This window comes from Prionailurus bengalensis, chromosome B4 (genome assembly GCF_016509475.1).
Source record: "Prionailurus bengalensis isolate Pbe53 chromosome B4, Fcat_Pben_1.1_paternal_pri, whole genome shotgun sequence".
Taxonomy (NCBI): Eukaryota; Metazoa; Chordata; class Mammalia; order Carnivora; family Felidae; genus Prionailurus; species Prionailurus bengalensis.
In genome coordinates this window covers 41,939,127-41,961,598 of record NC_057358.1, presented here as the reverse complement: position 1 = coordinate 41,961,598, position 22,472 = coordinate 41,939,127, and the positions used below count along the sequence as shown (strand labels likewise).

The window sequence follows — 22,472 nt, the reverse complement described above, 5'->3', positions numbered from 1 at the left end:
CTTGGCACCAGGACAGACTCCCTCAAGCACTCAGCCAGGCCAACCAATGCACAGCACAGCTGCTCAGGAAGGCGCTCCCAGGGTCACCTCCTGCCCCATCCTTTGCCAATCGATCAGAATGACACCTCACTTTCTCATCACACCTGCTGGTTTCTGAAGCGTTTACACATACTCTTTCATGCAACCTTATTTCAACCTGTGGAAAAGGGGTAAGAAACCAAAGATGATCAAGCATCTTGGCCACACAAGAAATAGGCAACAGGGGCACCTGGGTGGCTCAGTGGGTTAAGCATCCGACTTCGGCTCAGGTCATGATCTTGCAGTTCATGAGCTCGAGCCCGCATCGGGCTCGGTGCTGACAGCTCAGAGCCCGGAGCCTGCTTCTGATTCTGTGTCTCCCTCTCTCTCTCTACCCCTCCCCCACTCATACGCTGTCTCTCTCTCTCTCAAAAAGAAACAAACATTAAAAAAAAAATTTTTTTAGAAAAAGAAATAGGCATCAGAGTCAAGGCTTAAACCCACAGTTCTTATGCCAAGATCCCACTCTTTCCGCTGAACCACAGCCACTATTTGGCGCCTGGGTTTGCACCAGTCTGATTTATTTATAAAGAAGCACCCCCTGGGGCGCCTGGGTGGCTCAGTCGGTTAAGCGGCTGACTTCAGCTCAGGTCATGATCTTGCAGTCCGTGAGTTCGAGCCCCGCGTCGGGCTCTGTGCTGACAGCTTGGAGCCTGGAGCCTGTTTCCGATTCTGTGTCTCCTTCTCTCTGACCCTCCCCCATTCATGCTCTGTCTCAAAAATAAATAAACGTTAAAAAAAAGAATTAAAAAAAAAAGAAGCACCCCTTAAACAAGCAGCCTTCACAAGGAAGTTAGTAGCATAGGAGCAGGGCCTGTGGTCCATATGCTTGTGCTAACTGAAATGCCCAGCTTGACTGCAGGAGCCAAAACGGGAAGGGGTAACCTCAGCAGATACGAAGAACTCAAAGCCCCTGAAGCTGCCAATGTCCACAGCTTGCAGAGTTCCTGTGCCACAAGGGGTGGGGCCCAAGAATCTGCACGGTCATTCTGAGGGGCCCAGATCAAAGCCTCCTGGAAAACCACCTAAGCTGACCTTGAGAGCCCAGACTCCAACAGACATCCCCACTGCAATGAGCAATCCAAAGGGGACCCAAAGGGGAACAGGGCGCCGGCCCTGGCCCAAAGGCACTGATGATCTGGTCTAGAGCTTAGTTATATATGGCACACAACCTTAAAATAAGGGCAAATATGGTCACCATCGTGTAAGTGGAACAAACAAAAAATCACAAGGGTTTAGAGAGGCAAAGGTTATTTCTGGCTAGGATGGGAATGGGGCATTTGGCCAGGGAGGATAGGAATAATCAAGGGAAGTAGCAACTGAGATAGCCTTTGAAGGAGGGTAGGACTTTGCTAGGCAGAAGGTAGACCATAGAATGGGTGGTGAGGAGTGTACCAAGGGGAACGAAGGAACATGAGGCAGAAATCTGGGGTCAGACGGTTGAAGGCTTTGAGTGCAAATTTTGAGCACTGGCCAAGGGGAGGTCATTAAATTCTTCTATATCAGGAAATAATGAGGATGAAAATTCTGATTTATGACCACTAACCTAGCCTCTGGTGAACTTAGAATACTAGAGATAGGTCAACTCGTTAGGAGATTATGGCAATAGGCTAGGCAAGAGGTAATCAGAGACGGGGCTGGAGTAATAACAGCAGAAATGGAAAAAGAGGAGACAGATTCCCAGCACCCAGCACAGGCAGGATCAGGGTGACCTGGCAACGGACGGAGCGTGGAGGATAGACAGGGAGAAATCCAAGATGACTCAGAGGTTTCAAGCCTGGATAACCGCAAGGGCAGAGACACCATTACAGAAATGGAGAATTCAGGGGGAAGGGCACGTTTGGATATTGAAGGCCATTATTCCATCTTGAGCTCATTTCTGTGAGGTGCTGGCAGAACTTTCTAGATAGAGGTTATAGTAAGCAGAAATTTAAGGGCTATGGGAAAAAGACAAAGCTAGAGAAAAAAGATGTGGTAACCATTTGTTCAGGGGCTAATGCCACAAAGGAGGCGGGCTTTCCAAGAAAGAGGTAGGGGGACAAAATACCTTAGGGAAAGTCTGCATTGACCAAATAGTTAGATAAATCTGGCTTTCAACGAACAGAGCTTCAAGAACTGAACCCTGGAACTTGGGGAAGCCACGTGGACTAGGGCAAGGATGTGTATCAGAGAAGAGGAGGTCTCTCTCTCTCTTTCACTCATGTGCATAAGCAGGTGCACGTGCGTGCACATGCACACAGGTGCGCACGCACGCGCGCGCACACACACACACACGCACCTATATTTTCTCCAAAGACCTCAAGGAAGTATTAGGGTAGCACTAACCACATGATAGCTCTACAAACGGAAAAACTGAGAGCTCTCACAAAGAAAACAAGGCCCCCTCCCCTACTAAAGGATCAAAGTCAGGTTCCTAGCTGGTGGATAAGCCTCTCCCCAGGCATGAAAGAGGTAGGAGGAATTCAGCTGAGTCCATCCACAAAGGATGTCACCTCCTCCCACTGTGGGACTCCCCTCCCCTTGCAAAGCTCCACCATAAGCCAAAAGACAGCGCCCTCCCTTGATGTGGCTTCTGAGCCGAGTGAAGGTGAGGAGGCAATTACTCAGTTTCTAGTGGGTTAAACCCTTCATAGCTGCACGACTGCCCTTTTAACAACTTGAGTTCTGGCTAGAACGTGGTGAGCTGCACGCTCAGCTCTGGTCTGTGCCCACATGACCCCAGCTACTTGTGGCCTTCAGCTCCACACTGTGGGCTAGCAGCCCGATTCCCAAAAGCTGCTGCCTCTGCCTTCCAGAGCTGTAATTGTGAGGCCTGATAATCATGCCCAGTCACTGTGTAGGGCTCAGAGCCCTCTCCTCTCTCTCCTCTCTAAAGCCACCCTTCCCAGGATAGGAACAAGCCAGAGATATTTATCTTCAGATTGCTTATGGAGAAACTGAGGCACAGTAGGGGAGAAAGGCATGCTTGCTCAGGAATCTAGTCTCCTGCATTGTGTAATCCGCCCACCAGATAGCAGTATCTCCTAAAAACTGCCCCGCAAACATTCTAGGGGGTGAAAATAGCCAGCATTGGCGGAAGAGGCACCGGGCTAGGTGGTCAATCTGGACTGTATCATTTAGCTCTCAAAACAATCCCAGGAATTAGATTCTATTGTTATCCCTGTTTTATAGCGTTTGCTCAGTGCAAAAAGCCAGTACATAACAGACTCTGTGTCCATAACTATTATGCTTTCATGACCTCTCAGTTATTCTGCATTTTAAAAAATGTTTTCTTTGCTTTCGAGAGAGTGCAAACAGGAGAGGGGCAGAGAGAGAGGGACAGAGGATCTGAAGCAGGCTCTGTGCTGACAGTAGTGAGCCCGATGTGGAGCTTGAATTCACGAACCACAAGATCATGACCTGAGCCAAAGTCAGACACTCACCCAACTGAGCCACCCAGGTGCCTCTCAGTTATTCTGCATGTTTAGCAACATACTTAAACCTTGAAAATAATGTACAACTTTTCTTTTAAAGAATTAAAATTATTTGCTTAGCATTCAAAGGTCAGAAAACTTTCAGTGAAGGGCCAGACAATAAATATTTTTGGCTTTTGGGGCCATACAGACTCTGTCCCAACCGCTAGCCCTGCCATCATACTGTGAAATAATATGCAGATGAATGGGAATGGCTGTGTTCTAATAAAACTTTACTTACAAAAGCAAGCAACAGGCCAGATTTGGCCCCAGGGTCACAGGTTACCAATCCCTAGACTTCAATGATCCTATTTGATCTTGCAAGGGCTTGCTGAATCGAGATGAAAACAGGTGAAACAACTAGAGCTATTTGCTCAAGGTCATCCAGGCGATTAAGACAGTGTCAGAAGCAACATCAGATCTCCCAGCTCCCAATCCAGTACCTTCTCTGTACCACTTTACGTATCAGCAAAGAGGCACAGAGAAAATTAAAACCCCAGGGTCCTGGAAGGGTGGTTAGTGGAAAGAGTAATGAGTCCGTTGTTTAAATCCGAGTCTAGTCCAGGCTCTTCTACAAACGTGGCTGTCAACTGAGCAGGTCAGTTGTCTTTGGGGCCCAATCTCCCCATCCATACGGTGACGGAGGTGCGCCTAGCCCTGGGTGACCTCTGAGACCAAGGAGTTCTGACACCGTCTACCTCTGCGCTGTGATTTGCCCGCCCCACCCAACACTCACTTGACAGCAGTGGTGAGGCGCAGGGGCCTGACGCCAGGCGTGGCAAAGCGCAGAGTGTTCATGTAAGCCACATGCTGCAGGGCATGGTTGAAGGTCTCCACATCATCCCCCTCCAGGGTGAGCAGGGACTGCGAGGGGTTCACGTGGACCTGGGCCCCAGACACAGACAGCTGAGAGCAGGACCAGGAGGTGGGAGAGGAAGGGAGCAGAGGGAGAGAGGTGGGCAGAGGTCGGGGGCAGGGGGCATGCCCGGAAGGACAGGGCTAGAGGAAGGGGCGATACCTTCATGCCTTTGCCCAGGCTCTCGAAATCCCTATAGTCCAGCCCCTCCCGACATGCATAGAGGCACTCGATGACCTCGCGGCTCTCCAGGCGGCCTGAGCGCACGCTGAAACCAGCCAGGTAGCCATGGAAGTAGTGGTGGATCGGCAAGGGGTCTCCTAGGGCAGGAACACAGGGATGGAAGGGAGGTAAGAGCAGGTGAGGGGAGAGGCAGCTGGAGCAGGAAATGAGGCAGAAAGAAAGGGCAGAAGGCTGGAGTAAAAGTGTAAGAAGGAGAAATGTGGAAATGGAAAGGAAAGAAGAGACCAGGAAGTGAGGCTGAGGGGGGGGGGGACTGGAGAATGCAGAAAAAAGGACAGAAGAGGGAATAAATCCGAGGAGAAGAGAAGGGTGAAAAACAGAAGCAACAGAAATGAGAAAAGCCCCCCAGGAGAGGGAGAAAGGGAAGGAGGAAAGTGGGACCAAAGGGAGGAAAGAGGAGCCCATGGAGGAAAAGAAGGGGAGGGCGAGAGGACATGGTCACAGGGCATGCAAGGGGACCCAGGGGAACGTGTGGAGCTTCACAGATGCCCAGATCTCCCTGTGTGGGACCACCTCCTGCCTCCCACGATCTGCTACGTGGAAAGCCAGCAAGAGAACTCTCCCACTTCCTTCTGTGAGCAGGAAGGGACACTCAGGAGGCCACCAAGCTCCCTCTGGCCTTACCTCTCCAAGGGAGCCCTGCCCTGCAGTAGTTCATGGAGGTTCTGCCCCCTGGTGGCATGTGCAGCAGTAACTATGAGGCTGGCTGGGATTTGGGGTTGGGGTGGTGTCAGGAGCATAGCACAGAAAGTTAAGGTGAGAGCTCTCTGGTCTCCAGTTCTTATGCACAGAGTACCTTGTGTGGTGTCTGTACTGTTGTCTCCTCCCTTTTCCTTCTCTTTGTTCTTCTCCTCTGGAGGAAAAAAAAAAAGTAGCAATGAATTCAGTGTTGTGGGGACAGACTGACCGTAAGGAAGAAGGGGTCTTCCCTGTTCTCTCCCCGCCAATGTAGGGCTTGCAACCTGTTCACCAATTTCACATCTCAATCTCTCCAGCTTCTGTTGAAAACCAGCCCCCAAATACATGGCTGAGAAAACACAAGGGCTTTGGTAAGACACACACACACACACACACACACACACACACACACACACACACGCAGGCATGCACCCAAGTTCCCAGAAGGGAAAAAAATGAAAGAAATAGCTTAAGGAAGATTGAGAACTCTCTGAAGTATTACTGGTATTACTGGCCTCCAGCAAGGGAATGCACTGTGGACATCATCTCTTTGATGGAACAATGTGGGCATTGGCCAAAGTTACAGAAAGAGAGATTCTGGTGATGCCTGAGGTAATGACTAGTTGAACAGGTGGGAGATACTGGGGGGGGGGGGGGGGGGAGGGGGGGGTCCTGTGGTCTCCTCCACAGAGATCTCTCTGAGTCACCATGCCCAACTGCAAGGAGAGATGCATGAAGTCAGGCTACCCTTGCTCCTTCATTAATCCTAACTTTCTAAAGGCTCCAACCTTCATTGTCTTCACTGAGAAGCTCAGAGGGACTTACCAGTCCAGCAGGCCCCAATCATGAGAGCAGGTTCCCTTCGGGGCGGGTGGATGAGACCATTGTCATGGATGAGGGCAGGGTCAAATGAGATGCCATCGGCATAAAGCGTGACTGTGGGGAACTCCAGGTTCAAAGCATAGTGGTGCCATTCATCATCACAGACCTGGCAAAGCAGTGTAAGGGTAAAAACCCTCAGGTGCTTTATCTCCAGGGAACTAACACAAGGCACTGCCCCTTCTCCTGGGAGACAGGGTACAGTCCCTTATATTCTCAGCTCTATCAGCAGGGCTTACTAGTGAATTGTTGCCTACCCAGCTCAGGAAATAACATCCCTGCCCAAAATCTATCAGGCACCAACCAAGTAGGTACCTAAAATTCCGTTCTTCAGGCAAATCTCTAAAACTATAAACATTCCTAAGAGAAGTAACACACTATTTTCTGAATAATTTTTTGCCCAAAACTGTATGTACGCATGGCACTGGAAGGTCCACAGTAGTTTGTATCCCAACAGTAAAACAAACCCGCTCTCCTTGGCAGTTTCTCCTAGGGTCAATCAAGATGGGTGTGGGGGATGGTCAGAGGAATGAGGGGTAGCCAGTTCTCTGCCTTATTAGCTTCCAAGTGCTGGAATGCCTCACGGTTCAACCTAGGCCCTTTTTCTCCCTTTTCTCTCTACACACTCTTCCTAGGAGTTACCTCAACTGTTCCCACGAGTTCAGATACCATATTTATGCTGTTAATTCCAGAATCTGCATCTCCAGCCCAGAGCTCTCCTTTGAACTCTGGGCTCTCCACTTGGATGTCTCAGAGGTATCTCAAATTTAACATGTGTAAGACAGAAGCCCACACCCCTTCCCAATTTCCTCACTTTTCCCTGGGGCAGCATCAACACTCCACTGTCCATCCAGTTGCTCAAACGGACGACCTACAGGAAGCCTTTGATCCTTCTCTTTCCATCACCTTACACATCCGACCCATCAGCAGTGCTGTTGATCCCAGATCCAAACAGAGCCAAAAGCTGTGGATTTCTGTGCAGTTCTTTATAATGCCATGCATCAGTCCAGTCCTCAACCTTACCATGGCAACAGTCTTGTCTGGGTCTTTACCTTTTTATGTCTTTTCAATAAGTTCCTCCCATAGTTTGCAAAGGGATCTTCTTAAAATACACATCTGATTAGAGTTGCAGATATAAATCTGATCTGATTGGATCACCTCCCTGCTTTAAACCCTTCAAAAGGCTTCCTACCTCATACAGGACAAAACCTAAACAAACTGGGGCACCTGGGTGGCTCAGTTGGTTAAGTGTCCAACTTCAGCTTAGGTCATGATGTCATGGTTCTTGAGTTTGAGCCCCACATTGAGCTCTCTGCTGTCAGCACAGAGCCTGCTTCAGATCCTCTGTCCTCCTCTCTCTCTGCCCCTCCCCTGCTCACATTCTCTCTCTCTCTCTCTCTCAAAAATAAATAAATAAAACATTAAAAAAAAACCCTAACCTTAAAAAAATCTAAACAAACTACAGCTGGACAAAGTCCATTGCACAACCTGATCACTGCCCAGCTCTCTAACCTCATGCCAGTCTTTCCCCCTTGCTCATTGTATTCCAGCCCACTGACCTTCTTCCCATGCTTGGAACAGGCAAAGCGCTTTCCTGCCTCAGGGCCTTTGCATCAGCCCTTCCCTCTGCCTAGAACACTTTCTTCTCAGCCATTTCCCATCCTTTAGAACAAAACTTAGATTTCACCTCCATCAGGACTTCCCTGAGCATTAGATCTAAAGTGAATTCCCCCTCTTTGTCCTCCCCCACTCTCTACTTCAGTCCCTGCTTGTTCTTTCAGAGAATTCATCACAATTTACCATTTACATATGTTTCCCTACTTTCTAAAAATCTACCTCTCCAACTAAAATGTAAGCTCAAAGAAGGCAAATATTTTCTTTCCCTTATACTCCACTGTATCCCTAGAACCAAGCAGAATGGCAGACACGTACTTGATATTTAACATGTGTCGAATAAATAAAGGAAAATAAAAGAAAAACAGATGTTACTAACATTAGCAACAAGAGGGAAAGATCAAGAAGCAGCAAATGGCAGACTGTCTCCTTCACAGAGTACCAGAGAAAGCAAAAGCTTTTGTAGACAGCCCTCAATTACCCAGTCTGTGGATTTTCTAGGCCCCTCCTTTCTCTTTCTCTCTCTTCCACTTCCTGCCTTTTTGCAGCTATTTGCTTACTCAGCCACTCTACTGGGGCCTGCAAGAAAAGTAGAAGGAGATGGGAACTCAAATTAGTCCCCATTTGTCCTCACGGTCAGCTTACAGAGAGAGTAAAGAAGAGATTGTAACTGTCGACTCAAGAGAGGATTTTACATATTTTTTGTCCGTTTTTATTTATCCTTCATAATCATGCGTAATAATAGTGAAAATTGACATCCTTCCTGCCTACAAGGTCTAGTCCATCATTCGCTCCTGCAACAACCCTCGGATATAAAGTTCATATTATTGGGGCACCTGGGTGGCTCAGTTGGTTAAGCATCCAACTTCAGCTCAGGTCATGATCTCACAGTTCGTGAGTTCGAGCCCCGCATTGGGCTCTGTGCCGACAGCTCAGAGCCTGGAGCCTGCTTCAGATTCTGTGTCTCCCTCTCTCTCTGCCCCTTCCCACTCATGCTCTGTCTCTCTGTCTTAAAAATAAATAAAACATTAAAAAAATTTTTTTTAAATAAAGTTCATATTATTCCCATTTAATAGGCCAAGAAACTGGGATTTAGACATACTAATAGAGATTTCTTGGCTAGTGAGTTCCCCTGGCTGCGTCCCCCAGAATTACTTACTTTCTCACTTACTACAGCATGCTAACTGCTTGAGAGTCAGGGATATGCACTGTGAAGGTTCTAGGTAAGAAAGAGATGAAATCAAACAAGCAGGAAAAGATAGTTGGTTGGATATGGTGTTAGTAGTAATGTGCTCCCAAATTCCTTTTAATCTTGGAGTGCTTCCTGCAGGAGACAAGCTTTGGAAAAGAACCAGAGAACCTAGGAGTAGAATGGTCAGGAACTGAAGGTGGAGCATGAAGAGGGACCCAGGGCAATGCAGAAAATGCCAACCCTGGTCCCGGGACCCTCCTTCCATCCACCCAGCTCTCCCAGGAGCCTGGCACTGGCCTCACCTGCTCCAGCTTCCAGAGGAACTTGACTGGGCGGGCACTCTCAAGCAGAGGCCAGTAGAGGAAGGCAATTCTGCAGCCATGGACGGTCAGCGAGTAGTGAGAGAAGCCATCCTCTGAGGAGAGAGGACAGAGACAGGGGTCAAACACAGGGCCTGAGGCAAGAACAGGTTCTCATTACTCTCTTAGGTGCTCTCCCTCCCGTATTCCCTAGTGTCTCTTCTCTTTCTCTCTGACACATGCACAGAGTCCAGGCCAAGCGATAACTAGGGCTTCTCGAGCATTCTGATCGGCCAAGGTGCGACACTGGGCAGCCTGTTCCCACCCAGATTTCTACTACTCCTTTGGTTAATACATGGGTGACAACCCTTCTTAGGTCAAGAGAAGTGAGCTCGGAGAAGTGGCAGAAATGAGAGGTCAGGTCAAGACTGAGCCCTCCTAGGAAGGACGTGCTATGCAGTCGAAGGAAGATGGGGACTTGGAAACGGAGCCAACTAGCCCTTCAAAGAGGAGGACGGGATAGTGGTAGGAGAGGAAGAATGGGGCACACCACTATCCAGGCTTCTCCACTGCAGTGAACAGGTTTTAATGGGAGTAGACTGGGGAGCAGCCTACCACATGGTGGGAGGCAGGGGGATTGGGCAACTGCAGGTGAGAAGGGCAGTGAGCCGTCCCATTGCCCTCTGAGAGTAAGCAAGGTCTCAACTCATGCAGGCAGTAAACCACACAGCTTCAGGGAGCACCAAAGCCAGCACCACCTCTTACAAATGAAGAAAGAGGCAGTGGCCTGTCCACAGCCACAAACTGGATGGTGACAGAAACAGGATAAAAAGCCAGTTTCCTCACTCGCAGACCAGTGGCCTGGGGAAGGCTCACCATTCTGGACAGTGTTACACACGATGGTTTCCTCTTCCTTCTTGCCCTTGTTGGGGGTCACACCATGCTTCATCCAGAAGGACAGAGTAAAATGGTCACTGAGGCTGTTCTGGGGCCCAGAGCCCAGCCCGGCTGTGCCACCTAGGGGCACCTGCACGGCTTGGGTGCCGTTGAACCAGTAGATAAGGCTGCTGTCCTGGCTGTAGTGCACCGAGAGTCCGGCCGTCCAGTTGGCATTGGGGCCGGGCATGGGCAACAGGTCTACCTCCCCGGTGGCGGCACCTGCAGAAGCCCCAGAAAGCACAAGTGTCAGAGCTGAGACACAGCAGATGGGGAAATGGGAAGCAGCCAGGGAAAGAGCGAATGAAGGAGAGAGGTTTCCCACAGCTAGTCTCACCCCTTCTCCTGGCCCCTCAAAGACACCAGAGGGTAGACCTCTCTTCTAGAAATGGCTCTCCAATGAACTCAATCTCCAACTCGTCATCTCTCCCTACCATTGTTCCGCAACGTACCTGGTGACTGTCTTGTGCTACGATTATGATTATGCACCATTGCCAATGACCTATTGATTTGCTTTGGGGGCCACAGGAGTTAACCACGTGCTACAACCTCTGTGGATATATATATACATATACACCTGTGGGTGGGCAAGGGAAGATGTGAGGCAGATTCTTCGGAAAGAGGCAGAGGAGGGTCAGGCAGAAGCCTGGGGAGAGGAGGGCACACTCACCACAGAGTTTCCGCAGTGCCCGTTCTGAGTAGTTGTCACGGTCACAGCCCTTGGCCACATGGCTCGTCTGTAGCTCTATGGTGGCCTGAATGTTCCAGAGAGGTTCATCACAGGTCTCCAGGCGGATACCAGGGAACAAAGCCAGGCTCCCTGCGCCTGGTGCATATTCAATCCTTTTGTTCCAGCCTGCACGGGGGACAGGGAGAGGGTAGCGGAGAGAGAGGAAGGCAGCCCCTCTTATCCATTCTGCCATTGTCGTGTCCGCTGACACCGTTGGGTAGACAGCCAAGGTAGACAGCTGCAAGCCTGCCCCCAAATCTCTCTCCCCTGGCTCTTAACCTAGCCCTGTGATTGTCAGAAGGGACAAAAGGGAGACCCAGGTGAGAGATGATTTACAAGATGGGTGACAGCACAGCGCGGAGCTCCTCACCTTGCCAGCTGGGTTTACAGGTGGGCTTCACCTGGATCTCCACCTCGGCATCATCCGCTGCCCGCTTCTTCCCGCAGTCGTAAGCTGTCACCGTGAACTTGTAGAGTCTCTCGCCACTGTACTGCAGCTTCTCCGTGTTCTCGATGTTTCCTGGGATAGGTGTGGGGGGAAGACAAAGAGGGTAAGGTGCGCCAGGGAAAGGCTAGGGAGGAAAGGGGAGGACTCGTGAGCCAATTGGGCAACAGGTGAATCAGGCAGCAGAAGACGGGGAAGGAGGTGTCTGGGGGAAAAAGGCTCTCCATTGGGAAGGCGGGTGTGGAAAGAGGATCTGAGGGACACAAGTGGAGAGTTCAGCCCCGGGGGTGTTCGGAGGGATGTGGGCGCCCAGGGGTGGGGCCGCAGAGGATGCACTCACCGTCATTGTCGATGAGGAAGGGCGTGTTGGGGGTGAGGATCTCATAGTAGCAGATCTGACTGTACTGGGGGGAGCAGTCACCATCGATGGCTTCCACCCGCAGAATGCGGTCGTACAGCTTCCCCTCAGTTACCGCAGCGCGGTACAGCCGCTCCACAAACACGGGGGCAAACTCATTTACGTCATTGACCCGCACGTGTACAGTCGCCCTGCACAGTACCCGAGCAGAAGGAGGGACAAGCAAGAGTCAGCCGGCCTCAAAACTCAAAGAGGGGAATGCAGACAGGGAGTCAGAGCACACAGGAGCCAGTGTGTCCCGAGCCTAGGGCTGTGGGCATGCTCATCCCACCCTCCAGGGCACCAGGCACCACACAGGAAGGGGTGACTGATGTCAGGGGTAAAGGACAACCTCAGAGGACACCCTCAGCTGACTTGGAGAACTCCTGTACAGAGTCCTATAGGTTCGGTGCTAAGACAAGGGCTAAGACAGAATTTTGCGTCCAGCTGGTTGTTCCTCCACAACAGTCAGATCCAACGGGATAACCGAGGAAGACACAGAAGAAAAGCCAAATTAAAAGCAACTGGGGGGTGGGGCGCCTGGCTGGCTCGGTCAGTGGAGCATTCAACTCTTGGTGTCGGGCTTGTGAGTTCGAGCCCCGCATTGGGTGTAGAAATTACTTAAAAATAAAATCTTTAAAACGAACCAGGGGAAGGGAAGTGGTATTTATATAAAAGCCATTAAGTCATCCGACACGAGCGTGAGCGGAGGGCTGTCTTCTGTGCACATGTGTGCAACGTGTTTGACAGGTGTGGCCCCCCTACTCAGGGCCCATGGGGCGGACAGCCCTGGGGCTATGCCTTTCATGCGGAGCGCGGCCTCCCACCAAGATCTAGGCACCCGGGGCCCAGAGGCAGGGTCCTGTCTCCAAATGGGAAACTGAGTCACAAGGTGCGGTTTGCCACCGGTGCCTCTTAGCGGCCCAGGAACCCTGACTGCCAACCTTTCTCCCATTCTCTGATGAGAAGCCGGCTGGGAACAGACAGAGGAGTCTCGGGCCCCAGGCTTGGCCGTGCCGGAGCCATTTCCTGCGCACCCTCTCCTAGCATCGTGCATGTGTACATCGTGAGTATGTGAGTGTGGGACGCGCTGCAGACTGGTGGGGCAGGGGGAAGAAATCCGGATGTGTGCTGATGTGCTCATCCTCCTCCTCCTTGTTCCCCTCCTCCTCCTCATGACCCAGGTACTGAGCCTCTCCCGTGCATCAGGCACTGTGGTGCCTGCTTTTTACATAAACCATCGCCTTTACTCTTCACGGCAATCTAAGGAAGGAGGATCGTCATTCGCCCCATCTTATAGAGCAGTAAAAGCGGATCCAGGAAGGCTAAGTAAGTTGCCCAAGGTCATAAGAGGCAGAACTAGGATTAGATCCCATGAGTTCTTCTACATGTTTCTGTCACCTAGAGTGAAAGCTCCTGGAAGAAAAGACCCCGATGAACAGAGGGGGGAGGGGGTAGGTATTCAATGACAGCATGGACAGAGGAGGGTGAGGGGCTTGGGAGGAGCAGGGAGGGCTCAGCAGCCGGAAGCAGGGGACAAGGGTCTCCTCACTTGTGGGACTTCTTGGTGTTGGCCCCGTCGGGGCCCTCGCCACAGTCGTAGGCCTGGATGGTGAAGGTGTGCTCCTTCTGGGTCTCACAGTCCACTGGCTCCTTGGCCCGGATCAGCCCTTCTCCGGTTGCTTTGTCCAGAATCACGGCCTCAAAGGGCACCCCAGACCCATGGAGCCGGAAGCCACAGATCTCACCTGACCCAGGGGGGGAAGGAGGGATGAGGCTCCTTCTCCTTCACCACTTCCAGCACCTTCTGCCCAGCCTCCCCGCCTCCGTGCCACTTCGCCTCTCCTCCCAAACCCCCGTCCCTTCTCTTGTACGTGTGACAGTGTTAATTATCAGACATATAGCTCCAACACCAGCGTCCCCAAGCTGCAGCCTCTCAGAGCTACTGGGTCTGAGATCTGACCAAATCGTGATGCAGTTAACCTCTGCCTGCCCGCGTCCTTCTCGCTGGCTCCCTGTACTCAGCCACCATCCTTAAGCCTACTTCTACCACTTTGCCGAGGCCTCTTCCCCACTTCCTCTGCTCTCCTCTCCCAGGACCTCCCCTCTCCCCACCTTGCCCTCTGCCGGCCCAACCACTTTTCTCCGTCCCACCCACCTTGGCATCCCCCAACCCCAATTACCTGCATAGCGCAGGGGAGCATCCTTGTCCAGGGCAAAGAGTGGTGGGTTCAGCAGGACCGTGTTGTCATTCTCCATGACGATGCCCTGGTATTCTGCCTCGATCCATGGCTTGTGCTTGTTGGCTGACCCCCGCCCAGGGAGAGGAGAGGACGCACCTGTGAGCTGGCCCTCCACTCCTGCACAACCCCGACCCACTTACACTCCACTATTATCCCCCTTTCCACCCTCTGCAGAAGCACGTGCAGGAGGAAGGGCTGAGGTCAAGAAATCAGCATTAAAGGAGTCAGAGGGTCTGTGGGATGTCACAGCCTTCTGCCCAAGGCATGGCAACAGCCTACCCTGGGGGAGGAGGAGGAGGAGGAGGAGAACCACTATCTCCCCTGGGAAACATGGTCAGGGGGTAAAGAATTTTCTTGAGGGATTTCAAGTGCTAGTGAGTGGAGACCGGAGACTCGGAGAGCAGTGGTGGGCCATCAGAAGGCCCTGGGAAAGGGCAGAGTTGAGATTAGAGAAAAAAGATCTAGACGTTTCCTGAGATCCTGCGTGTTTATCTTCTCCACCACCACCCCCACCCCCACCCCCATTTCAGTCCTGATCCCCTCACTCTGCCCTTCTCCAAGCCAAGCCCCAGCCTAAATCCATCCAACCTAAGAGAAGAGAAAATATATAGGACAGAAGGAGGGGGACAGAAAGGGGCAGGGATGGAGGTGAGGAATCAATGCCAAATGACCGGACCCAGCACAGCCGACATCCTAAGGGATTATTGAGCTGGCCTAGAAACACGACAAATCTCCTGCCTGCCTCTCATCCCTACACCCAAGAGAGCACAATCGCAGCCAGCACACTGCTACGTCCCCCACAAGGCCACCAAACCCCACACTCCCTGACCCCCACTTCTTATTCAGACTCATGAGTTAGTCCTCCTTCTTGCTTACCCCTTTCTTCCCTTCAACCACCAGCCAAGCCAGGAAGGATACAGGACTCACTCAGCCTCTAGATTTCCCTACCTCTTGCCAGACTCAGCTCACTTGTGTCTCCTCCCCGGGACCGATCTCCCCCTAGCCCGGTGAGGGGCCTTGGGGAAGGCACAGTATGCTCCCTTCCCTTCTACATCACCTCCACCTCAGCTGCCACCGTTTGCTCTATGTAATCCCACCATGCCAGCCCCCAGACTCCCAAAGCACATTCATGATGGCCCATCAATGGAACATGGGTGGAAGAAGACATATCATCAGAGGGAAACTGAGTCACCAAAAGGAAACTTCCCCAGGATGTCATGGTGAGCAAAAAATCCTGTCTTCCAGTCTTTCCTCCAACTACACCACAAAAAAAAAAAAAAAAAAAAAGGCTTCTGGTATCGGAATGCCTGCCCCTTTCTAGCAGATGACCACCAGAAACCCCTTCTCGAATGGCAGAGGAGGAAGCCACAAGATGGTGCTCAAAAAGGCAGCACAGGAAGTGGCAGGAGGCTAAGAAGCTGGGTTGAGGTCAGACACTGAGGCGAGGAGCCACAGCCTGAAGATGCAAGGGTTGTGGTGCCGCAGGGCCAGGGCTGGGCGCCTTCTCCACAGCTCACCCCCAGTCTCCCTGCTCCTCTCCTCTTGGCCACAGACTCTCCTTGTGTTCTTTTCCTTCACTCGCTGCTGGCTCCCTGCCCTTCCTTCCTCGACTTCCCCTTCCCCCTCTTCTGTCCCTTTCAATCCTCTCTCTTTTTTTGCCTCCACCTTTACCCTCTTCCATCCATCTCCTTCTTACCCCCCTCCCACACCTCATGTCCGTCGTCCTCAGCTTTTTCCTCTCACCGCTCAGCTGGCACCCCCTACACACCCACTTTTGCCCTTGCCTGCTTTCCTCCACCTACCTGAGCCTTAGCCCCTCACCCCTCGCCCCTCGTCCCTCGTCCCTCGTCCCTCGTCCCTCTGATGGCCTCACCCAGCTGAATTTATCTGCTGTCTGCCAGAGAGGGCAGCTCTGGTAACCCTCAGCCCAGCTGTATGCCGGGTATGGACGCAGAGGAACACGCCAAAACATACGTGCTCCGAATTGCTGAGCTGCTGCAAGCAACTGTTTCCATCCAGGATGGGATGGAAATGAACCAGATGGATCTACCACACACCCTTAGTGCGGGCACACCCCAGTGACAACGGAGAACCCCCCAGAGATGTACATTACCCTCCAGGGGCAAGGCCTTCTGAGACCTGAGATAGCTCCCGGAGGTGAAATTGAAGGGGGGGGGGGGGGGGGAGGATGCAGAGAGCCCAGGATAGAAATGAGGACTAAACGGGAGCAAGAGAAGCACATGGGTAGAAACAGACCAGAGAGGATGGTGTGGGGAAGGGGATGTGAGGCCGAGAAGGGGGCAGCTCCGAGAAAACGGGTGGGAAGGGGGATGGTGGCAAGAACCCACACCTGTCATTTGCCCGAGAGCTTCAACAGCCCCTGCCCACCCCTACCCCCACATGGCTCTCCCCATACCCCTCTTTCAGTGGCCCCCTCCCCCACCTCACTCACCTTTGTTACAGGAGCTGGAGGGGAGCAGGGAGGCCAGCAAGAGGGGCAACAGCAGGAGGGTCATGGTGTGGTGTGGGCAGGGCAGGGCAGGGCAGGGCAGGGCCAGGCGATCGCTCTCCCCCGAGAGCCTCTAGCCGGCTGATTCCACCTTGGGGAAGGGAGGCAGGGGCTCTCCAAGCAGTGGGGGGGAAGCTAGGGGGCAGCAGGGCACAGGCAGAAAGGAGCCTGCCGCCCACACTGGTCCATACAGCAGACCTGGGCAGACCTCAACCCGGGTGGCTGAGGTGGGGGACTTGCAGAGGCTTCTCGTTTGCTCTGGAGCCCGGCGTCCTCACTCTCTCCCTCATTCCCAACCCATCCCCGCTACTGCAGGATGACGTCAGCACAGCCAGGCGAGGATTGATGGGGTCGCTGGCCAATCGGGTGGCGGGGGGGGGCCAGGTGCTGCAGGGCGGGGGAGGGAGCCAATGGGACTGGGGAGCAGGGGCGGGAGAATGTGTTAGGGCTTTTTCCCTAGACTGCAATTTGCGGGCGCAAGGGAACTGCGGGGGCTGGGGAGGAAGCTGGAAAGCCGTAGAGGGGGTGGGAAATAAGAGGGACATTGGGAGAATCGAGAAGCTAGATGCCCGGGGGAGGGAAGGGGAGACGTCAACGAAGACCTGAGCGAGGCGAGGAGGGGCACTATTCACGTCACCCCACCACCACCACCACCACCAGCAGCAGCAGCTCTGCATTAACCTCTTTTCACAGCCCTTTCCAACAGCAGGTTCCTGCTGCGTGCCTCCCGGGAGCCCGTGAAGCAAAACCCAGACTAAACCGGAGAGATTGTAGCATTTCAGTTTCTGGCCCCAGTATCTGAGGAAACCATGGGATGGTCAGCAGGGAGGTGGAAAGAGTTCCGGGACTGGAGGAAGAGTGTGCTGTTTGTGTACCCCCCAACACACACAAACCTGTGGAAACAAGTCACTAGCAGGTGGGATTTTTTTCCATTGCCTAGGCTCTCTGCCTCCCTCTCCCTGCTTTTCCCACCTTAAACCATGATGAACCAATCCAGCTGATTCTGAAGCCAAGGAAGTTGGTAGGTCTGAGAGAGAGAGAGAGAGAGAGAGAGAGAAGGGGGTAGGGGGTGGAGGCGAGGTACACAATAATTTAGGCAGCCCCAGCCACGGGAATACATCTGGTAAGCATGGGCTGTCCAAAGGCTGGGAACTGGGGGGTGATGGTTCCATCAGTGACTTCAGAGGGAGAGGGAAACCCCTGGGTCCCAAGCCAAAGAGTAGAAAATTCTCCAAAATAGCTAACCAAACTCCTCCCTCACTTTCTGCTCTGGACTTTGAACCCAATACTTCGCGCTGACAACCCTCTCTGTGCTTGGGAAGAGCACTATTGGACAAAGAGTTTGGAATCCAGAGTTGGGGCCCCAACTCGGTGAAGCTGTCTGAGGGAGTTGTGGGAGGCAGCACTGGAGAATTCTCTTCACGGTGGCTCCTGGCCAGCTGACTGTCACCCCTTCTTTCCCCACCTCTTCCCCCTCATACCTTTCGGGATCCCTGACTCAATCCCAGGATCTCAGGATATTGTTAGAACTCGTCCCTGGATGAGTCTGGAAGCTCCCCCCGCCCCCACCACACAGCAGGACCGGACCTCTCCCAGGGGAGACTCCCCCCTCAGAGCTCTGGAACAGTTCCCAAACCTGCCAGAAATGGGCTGGAAGCCAAAACTGACCTTCGAAAAGGGTCAAGTCTTGGATGACAGACAGCCCCAGATACTACCTCAGGTTCCTTCCTCAGGAAAAGCCGAGGTCAGGCACAAAGCTGCCAAGTTCTTACCCCTCCCTCAGGCTGCAGGCACCAGTCCCAAACTCATCATGGGGGGAGGGGGGAAAGTCTGGTAGGAGCTCTTATTGCACCAGGGCCCAGCCCTATAAAAGCCCTGGTAAGCACAGACCTTTACGCAGCCTCTGTGTTCGAGAGTGTTCTGTGTGTGTGTGTGTGTGTGTGTGTGTGTGTGTGTGTGACTGTGTGTGTGTATAGAGGCTGGCCTGGAGTCTCTCAACCTCACCTGCCAGACAACATCTGCTCCCTCCTCATCCTGTCTGCTGTATTCTCCTGAAATTTCCATCTCCATCTTGGCCAGCCCAGACAATGCCTCCCAACCTCACCGGCTACTACCGCTTTGTCTCGCAGAAGAACTTGGAACATTACCTGCAAGCCCTAAGTAATGGCCTCACCCCTCCCCCAGGCCCCATTCACTCCCCTTTTCCCCTTTCCCTTCCTTCCTCTCTATCCCACTGAGAAGGAGGAGTGCTGGGGTTAGAAGCTGTGGAAAGGCTCAGGTGGGGGCAGGTGAGCTGGGATCCGTTTCTAGCCAGGAGCACTGGTAGGAGAGTCAATCTCTAGTCTTACACCCAGCTAAAGGGAAGCTCACAGCCCCAAGGTACTGCTGCAGGAGGGAAGTTCCTGGCTGGCTGGTGGGACCCCTGCTAAGAGCTAGCCCCCCACAGACATCGGCATGGCCTTGCGGAAGATAGCGCTGCTGCTCAAGCCAGACAAGGAGATTGACCATCAGGGCAACCACGTGATAGTCAAGACCCTCAGCACCTTCCGCAACTACATTCTGGAATTCGATGTGGGAGTTGAGTTTGAAGAAGATCTAAGGATCGTGGATGGACGAAAATGCCAGGTACTTTTCCCGGGGGGTTGGGGGAGGGCATGTGGGAGAGCAGATAGGTGCCTCTTAACAGACTGAGGCAAAACTAAGGGACCTCTCCCAGCCAGAGAAAGTGACCACCACAGCAGGCTGCAGAATCCCCAAGGTAACAGTCTCCGGGTGCTTCCCCCAAACCACTCCCTCCTGCCCCCTCTTATCACCAGCTAAAGGACAAAAAGAGCAGGTCACCTTCAGTCCAAAGAAGAAATATTTGCTCACCCTCTAGCCTGTGACACAGTAGGTCAATGCAGAGTCTCCTTTCCTTTAGCCTCTCTGACTCCACTCTCTTCTATTTCTTTCTGTTTCTCATGCCGTCTTTTTGGTCTTTTTTGCAGACCCTAGTTCCCCTATTAACCCCTTTATCTGGGGTTCCCCCCCAGTGTTTTGTTCTTGACTTTGTCTCTCTTGTCTGTACACAGCCATCAGCTAAATCATCTATACCCATGCATTCTGCTACCATCTGTAAACTGTCCTTAACTTGTATTCTCCAGCCAGATCTGTCTCCCGAACTTCAGGGTGAAGCTTTCGTCTGTCGGACAACGTTTCCATCTGCACGCGCCAAGCTCAAATCCAAATTCATTATCTTCCTACCCAAACCTATTTCTGCTTTTATATTTACTGCCTTTGTTAATGGTGATAACCAGGCAGACCAGAGACTTGGGAATCACAGTCAACATGTTCTGTTCCCTTACCCCTGCACCCCAACACATGCACACACACACACACACACACACACCCCACATCTAGTTGGTCAAGAAATCCTTATAACATCTACACTGTCTGATATAGTTGCTACTAGCCATATACAGTTATTGAACACTTGAGATGTAACTAGTCCAAACCGAGGTGTGTTATAAGTATAAATACATAGTGAGTTTTTTTAAGACAGTACAAAAAAAATGTAAAACATCTCAGTAATTTTTATTTTAATCACGTGCTGAAATTTTAGTGCTTGGGATATTCTAGGTTAAATAAAATATGTCATTAAAATTAGTTTCACCTGTTTCTTCTTCCTTTTCTAATGTGGCTTCTAGAAATCTTGCAGTTACATATGTGACTTACGTTCATGGCCCATTTTACTTCACTGAACATCACTGATCCTTCCTAGCCTTTCTTGCGATTACTACCTTTATTTAAGCCCTCTCTTCTCGCCTGGTGCCCGAAATTGGCCCCCAGGCTTAATCCTCCTCTAATCTACTCTGCATGCTATAGCCACAAGGATTCATCTAAAATGTAAAAGTGACCATGAATTAAACCCTTTCAGTGACAATCCATTATGTTCCAGATGAGGTCCATGGAATACAAGGGTCTTTTCCACAAACACCCTAGTTTAGAGCCTCTTACAACTACTTGACCTTCTCTCTTACCTCTATCTGTTCCTTTCCTTGCTGGAAATGTCCCAGTATCTCCAATCTAACTAACCCCTCGCTTCCTTGAAGACTCAGCTCTTCCCCAGCGCTTGCCTGGCATCATAGACACCTGTTTCCTGCTCTATCTGATCAAGATTCTCAGCACCTTGGTTAGCAAGGCCTATTCTATAGGAGGGTTTAAGAAATGCTGATTGGAATACCAGGCCCGCCCCACTCCGATGGGGGAGGGGGGGTGATTCTTTACTCTCAGGGACACTTCAGCTGTCCTTGAAACTGAGAAAGAGGAGAGATTCCCTGGTGGGACTCCTAACCAATCTCTCTTCTTTCCCAAATGACCTTCCAGGCCAGCTGGAAGTATCCCAAGGACCAAGTCTTTGTTCTTCATCACCCACCACCCAATTTTACCCCTGGTTTATCCTGCTCCATCCCTGCCCTACCCTAGTAGTCACCATAGACAAACTATGGCCTCAGTAGCCTGTAGGAGTTGGCAGTGGGGGTGGGGGGGTCATGTTGAATCAAAACCACCCTCTCACTCAGAATGAAGAGGCTGGAGCAAGACAGTATCTGCTGCAGTGTGAAGCGGGGCAGCCCAGAGTGAGTTGGATGCATTTGGGGTGTTCTGCCTCCAAATCTTCCCTTATTCTTGCTTTCCCTATAGACCATAGTAACCTGGGAGGAGGAGCAGCTAGTATGTGTGCAGAAAGGGGAGGTCCCCAACCGAGGCTGGAGACACTGGCTGGAGGGAGAGAAGCTATATCTGGTAAGCTCGGTGAGGGCTGGGAGAGGGGTTTCATCTCCCTATTTGGGCTAAGACACATCCCCTTGCCCAAATCAAAGCAGTCTCCTACTCCACTCTCTGCCCCCCTCCAAGGAAGGCAAGCAAGAAAGGAAAACAAAAGCACTGGGAAGAGGAGAGAGAGGAGGAAATAGAGGGGCCAGTTGGGCCCCTGGCTACAAATCAGATGAATGTCCATAAATCATGACTGGAGAGATGGAGACTTAGCCGTTTCACATTCTGTGACCCAGCTTCCTTCCTTCCTCTGGGGTGAACAGTTGAAGGTTTGGGACAATGATACAATTCCCCATACATCAAGCACTCCGACTGCTGTATCCTGAAGGATTAAATGGGGCTCCAGGACCTCAAGAAAGGAACTCTGGCTGGCAAGAACCTTCTTTCTCTCTCCTCATTATTCCTACTGTGTCCCCAGGAACTGACTGCAAGGGATGCAGTGTGCGAGCAGGTCTTCAGGAAGGTCAAATAGCCAGAGAGGAGCTGAGGGGCCCTCCAGACCACACCGGTCCCCAGGCTCCTCCTGGGGAGGAGGCCTTGTACCCCTTCAAGCCAGATTGTTCCAGGTCAGCAGTCCCTTTTTTTGGGCCACTTACTCTCCCTCCAGGTCCCTCCTCCCTCCTCCCCATGTTAATCTATAACTTGTAGCCTCCAGGCCAAAGTCTTTTGTCACACTCCACTGCCTCACATCTGGTTCAAGGTCTGGCCTCCTGGATGAAAGAAACAGGCAAAGGGGAAAGACCCCTTGAGAACAGTGGATCTCAACTCTCTTCATTTCATTTGGTTTCTTCTTTTCCATCTAAGAAAGAACTAAGCTTTGAGCATTTGAGGACTAGTAAGAACTCTTCCTGGTGAAACTTCTGGAAAACTGAGTTGGGTTCAAGAATGTAAACAGGAGCTACTGGTAGAGTTGGTTGTTGTTGTTGTTGTTGTTGTTGTTGTCTGTTTCCTTGTCCTTATTCTCAAGAAAGCCTCATGTGCTCAACAGAACCCATCCCAAGGCACAGCCTCACCCACACAGAGTTCAACAGACCACACATACCAATGTCTGAATGAATCCTAGCTATCTTCTATTTCCATCCTTCACTTTGGGGAAGAGGGATGGGACA

The 22,472-nt window shown here is 51.8% G+C and overlaps 2 protein-coding genes across 3 annotated transcripts in view; one reads left to right on the top strand and one right to left on the bottom strand.

Moving 5' to 3' along the window:
• CLSTN3 (calsyntenin 3) overlaps positions 1-16,863 on the bottom strand; it is a 28,123-nt gene extending 11,260 nt beyond the window's left edge. The window contains exons 1-12 of the mRNA XM_043561893.1: positions 16,495-16,863; positions 13,983-14,105; positions 13,352-13,547; positions 11,743-11,951; positions 11,328-11,477; positions 10,898-11,083; positions 10,168-10,449; positions 9,295-9,407; positions 6,133-6,295; positions 5,426-5,482; positions 4,549-4,706; positions 4,267-4,415 (exon numbers count right to left, since the gene is read on the bottom strand). Of these exons, the coding sequence (XP_043417828.1) occupies positions 4,267-4,415; positions 4,549-4,706; positions 5,426-5,482; positions 6,133-6,295; positions 9,295-9,407; positions 10,168-10,449; positions 10,898-11,083; positions 11,328-11,477; positions 11,743-11,951; positions 13,352-13,547; positions 13,983-14,105; positions 16,495-16,558 (1,850 nt within the window). The 5' untranslated portion in view covers positions 16,559-16,863. The remainder of the gene's footprint in view (positions 1-4,266; positions 4,416-4,548; positions 4,707-5,425; positions 5,483-6,132; positions 6,296-9,294; positions 9,408-10,167; positions 10,450-10,897; positions 11,084-11,327; positions 11,478-11,742; positions 11,952-13,351; positions 13,548-13,982; positions 14,106-16,494) is intronic.
• Positions 16,864-18,436: 1,573 nt separating this feature from the next.
• RBP5 (retinol binding protein 5) lies at positions 18,437-22,272 on the top strand. Of its 2 annotated transcripts, none has more exons than XM_043561891.1 (4): positions 18,437-18,711; positions 18,998-19,176; positions 21,232-21,333; positions 21,445-22,272. In XM_043561891.1, exons 1-4 carry the CDS (start codon positions 18,639-18,641, stop codon positions 21,547-21,549), a joined length of 459 nt encoding a protein of 152 aa, XP_043417826.1. In that variant the 5' UTR covers positions 18,437-18,638; the 3' UTR covers positions 21,550-22,272. The 2 variants fall into 2 exon arrangements, with proteins under 2 accessions (XP_043417826.1, XP_043417827.1); XM_043561892.1 differs by having other exon boundaries at positions 18,438-18,711; positions 21,782-22,272.
• Positions 22,273-22,472: the final 200 nt, after the last annotated feature.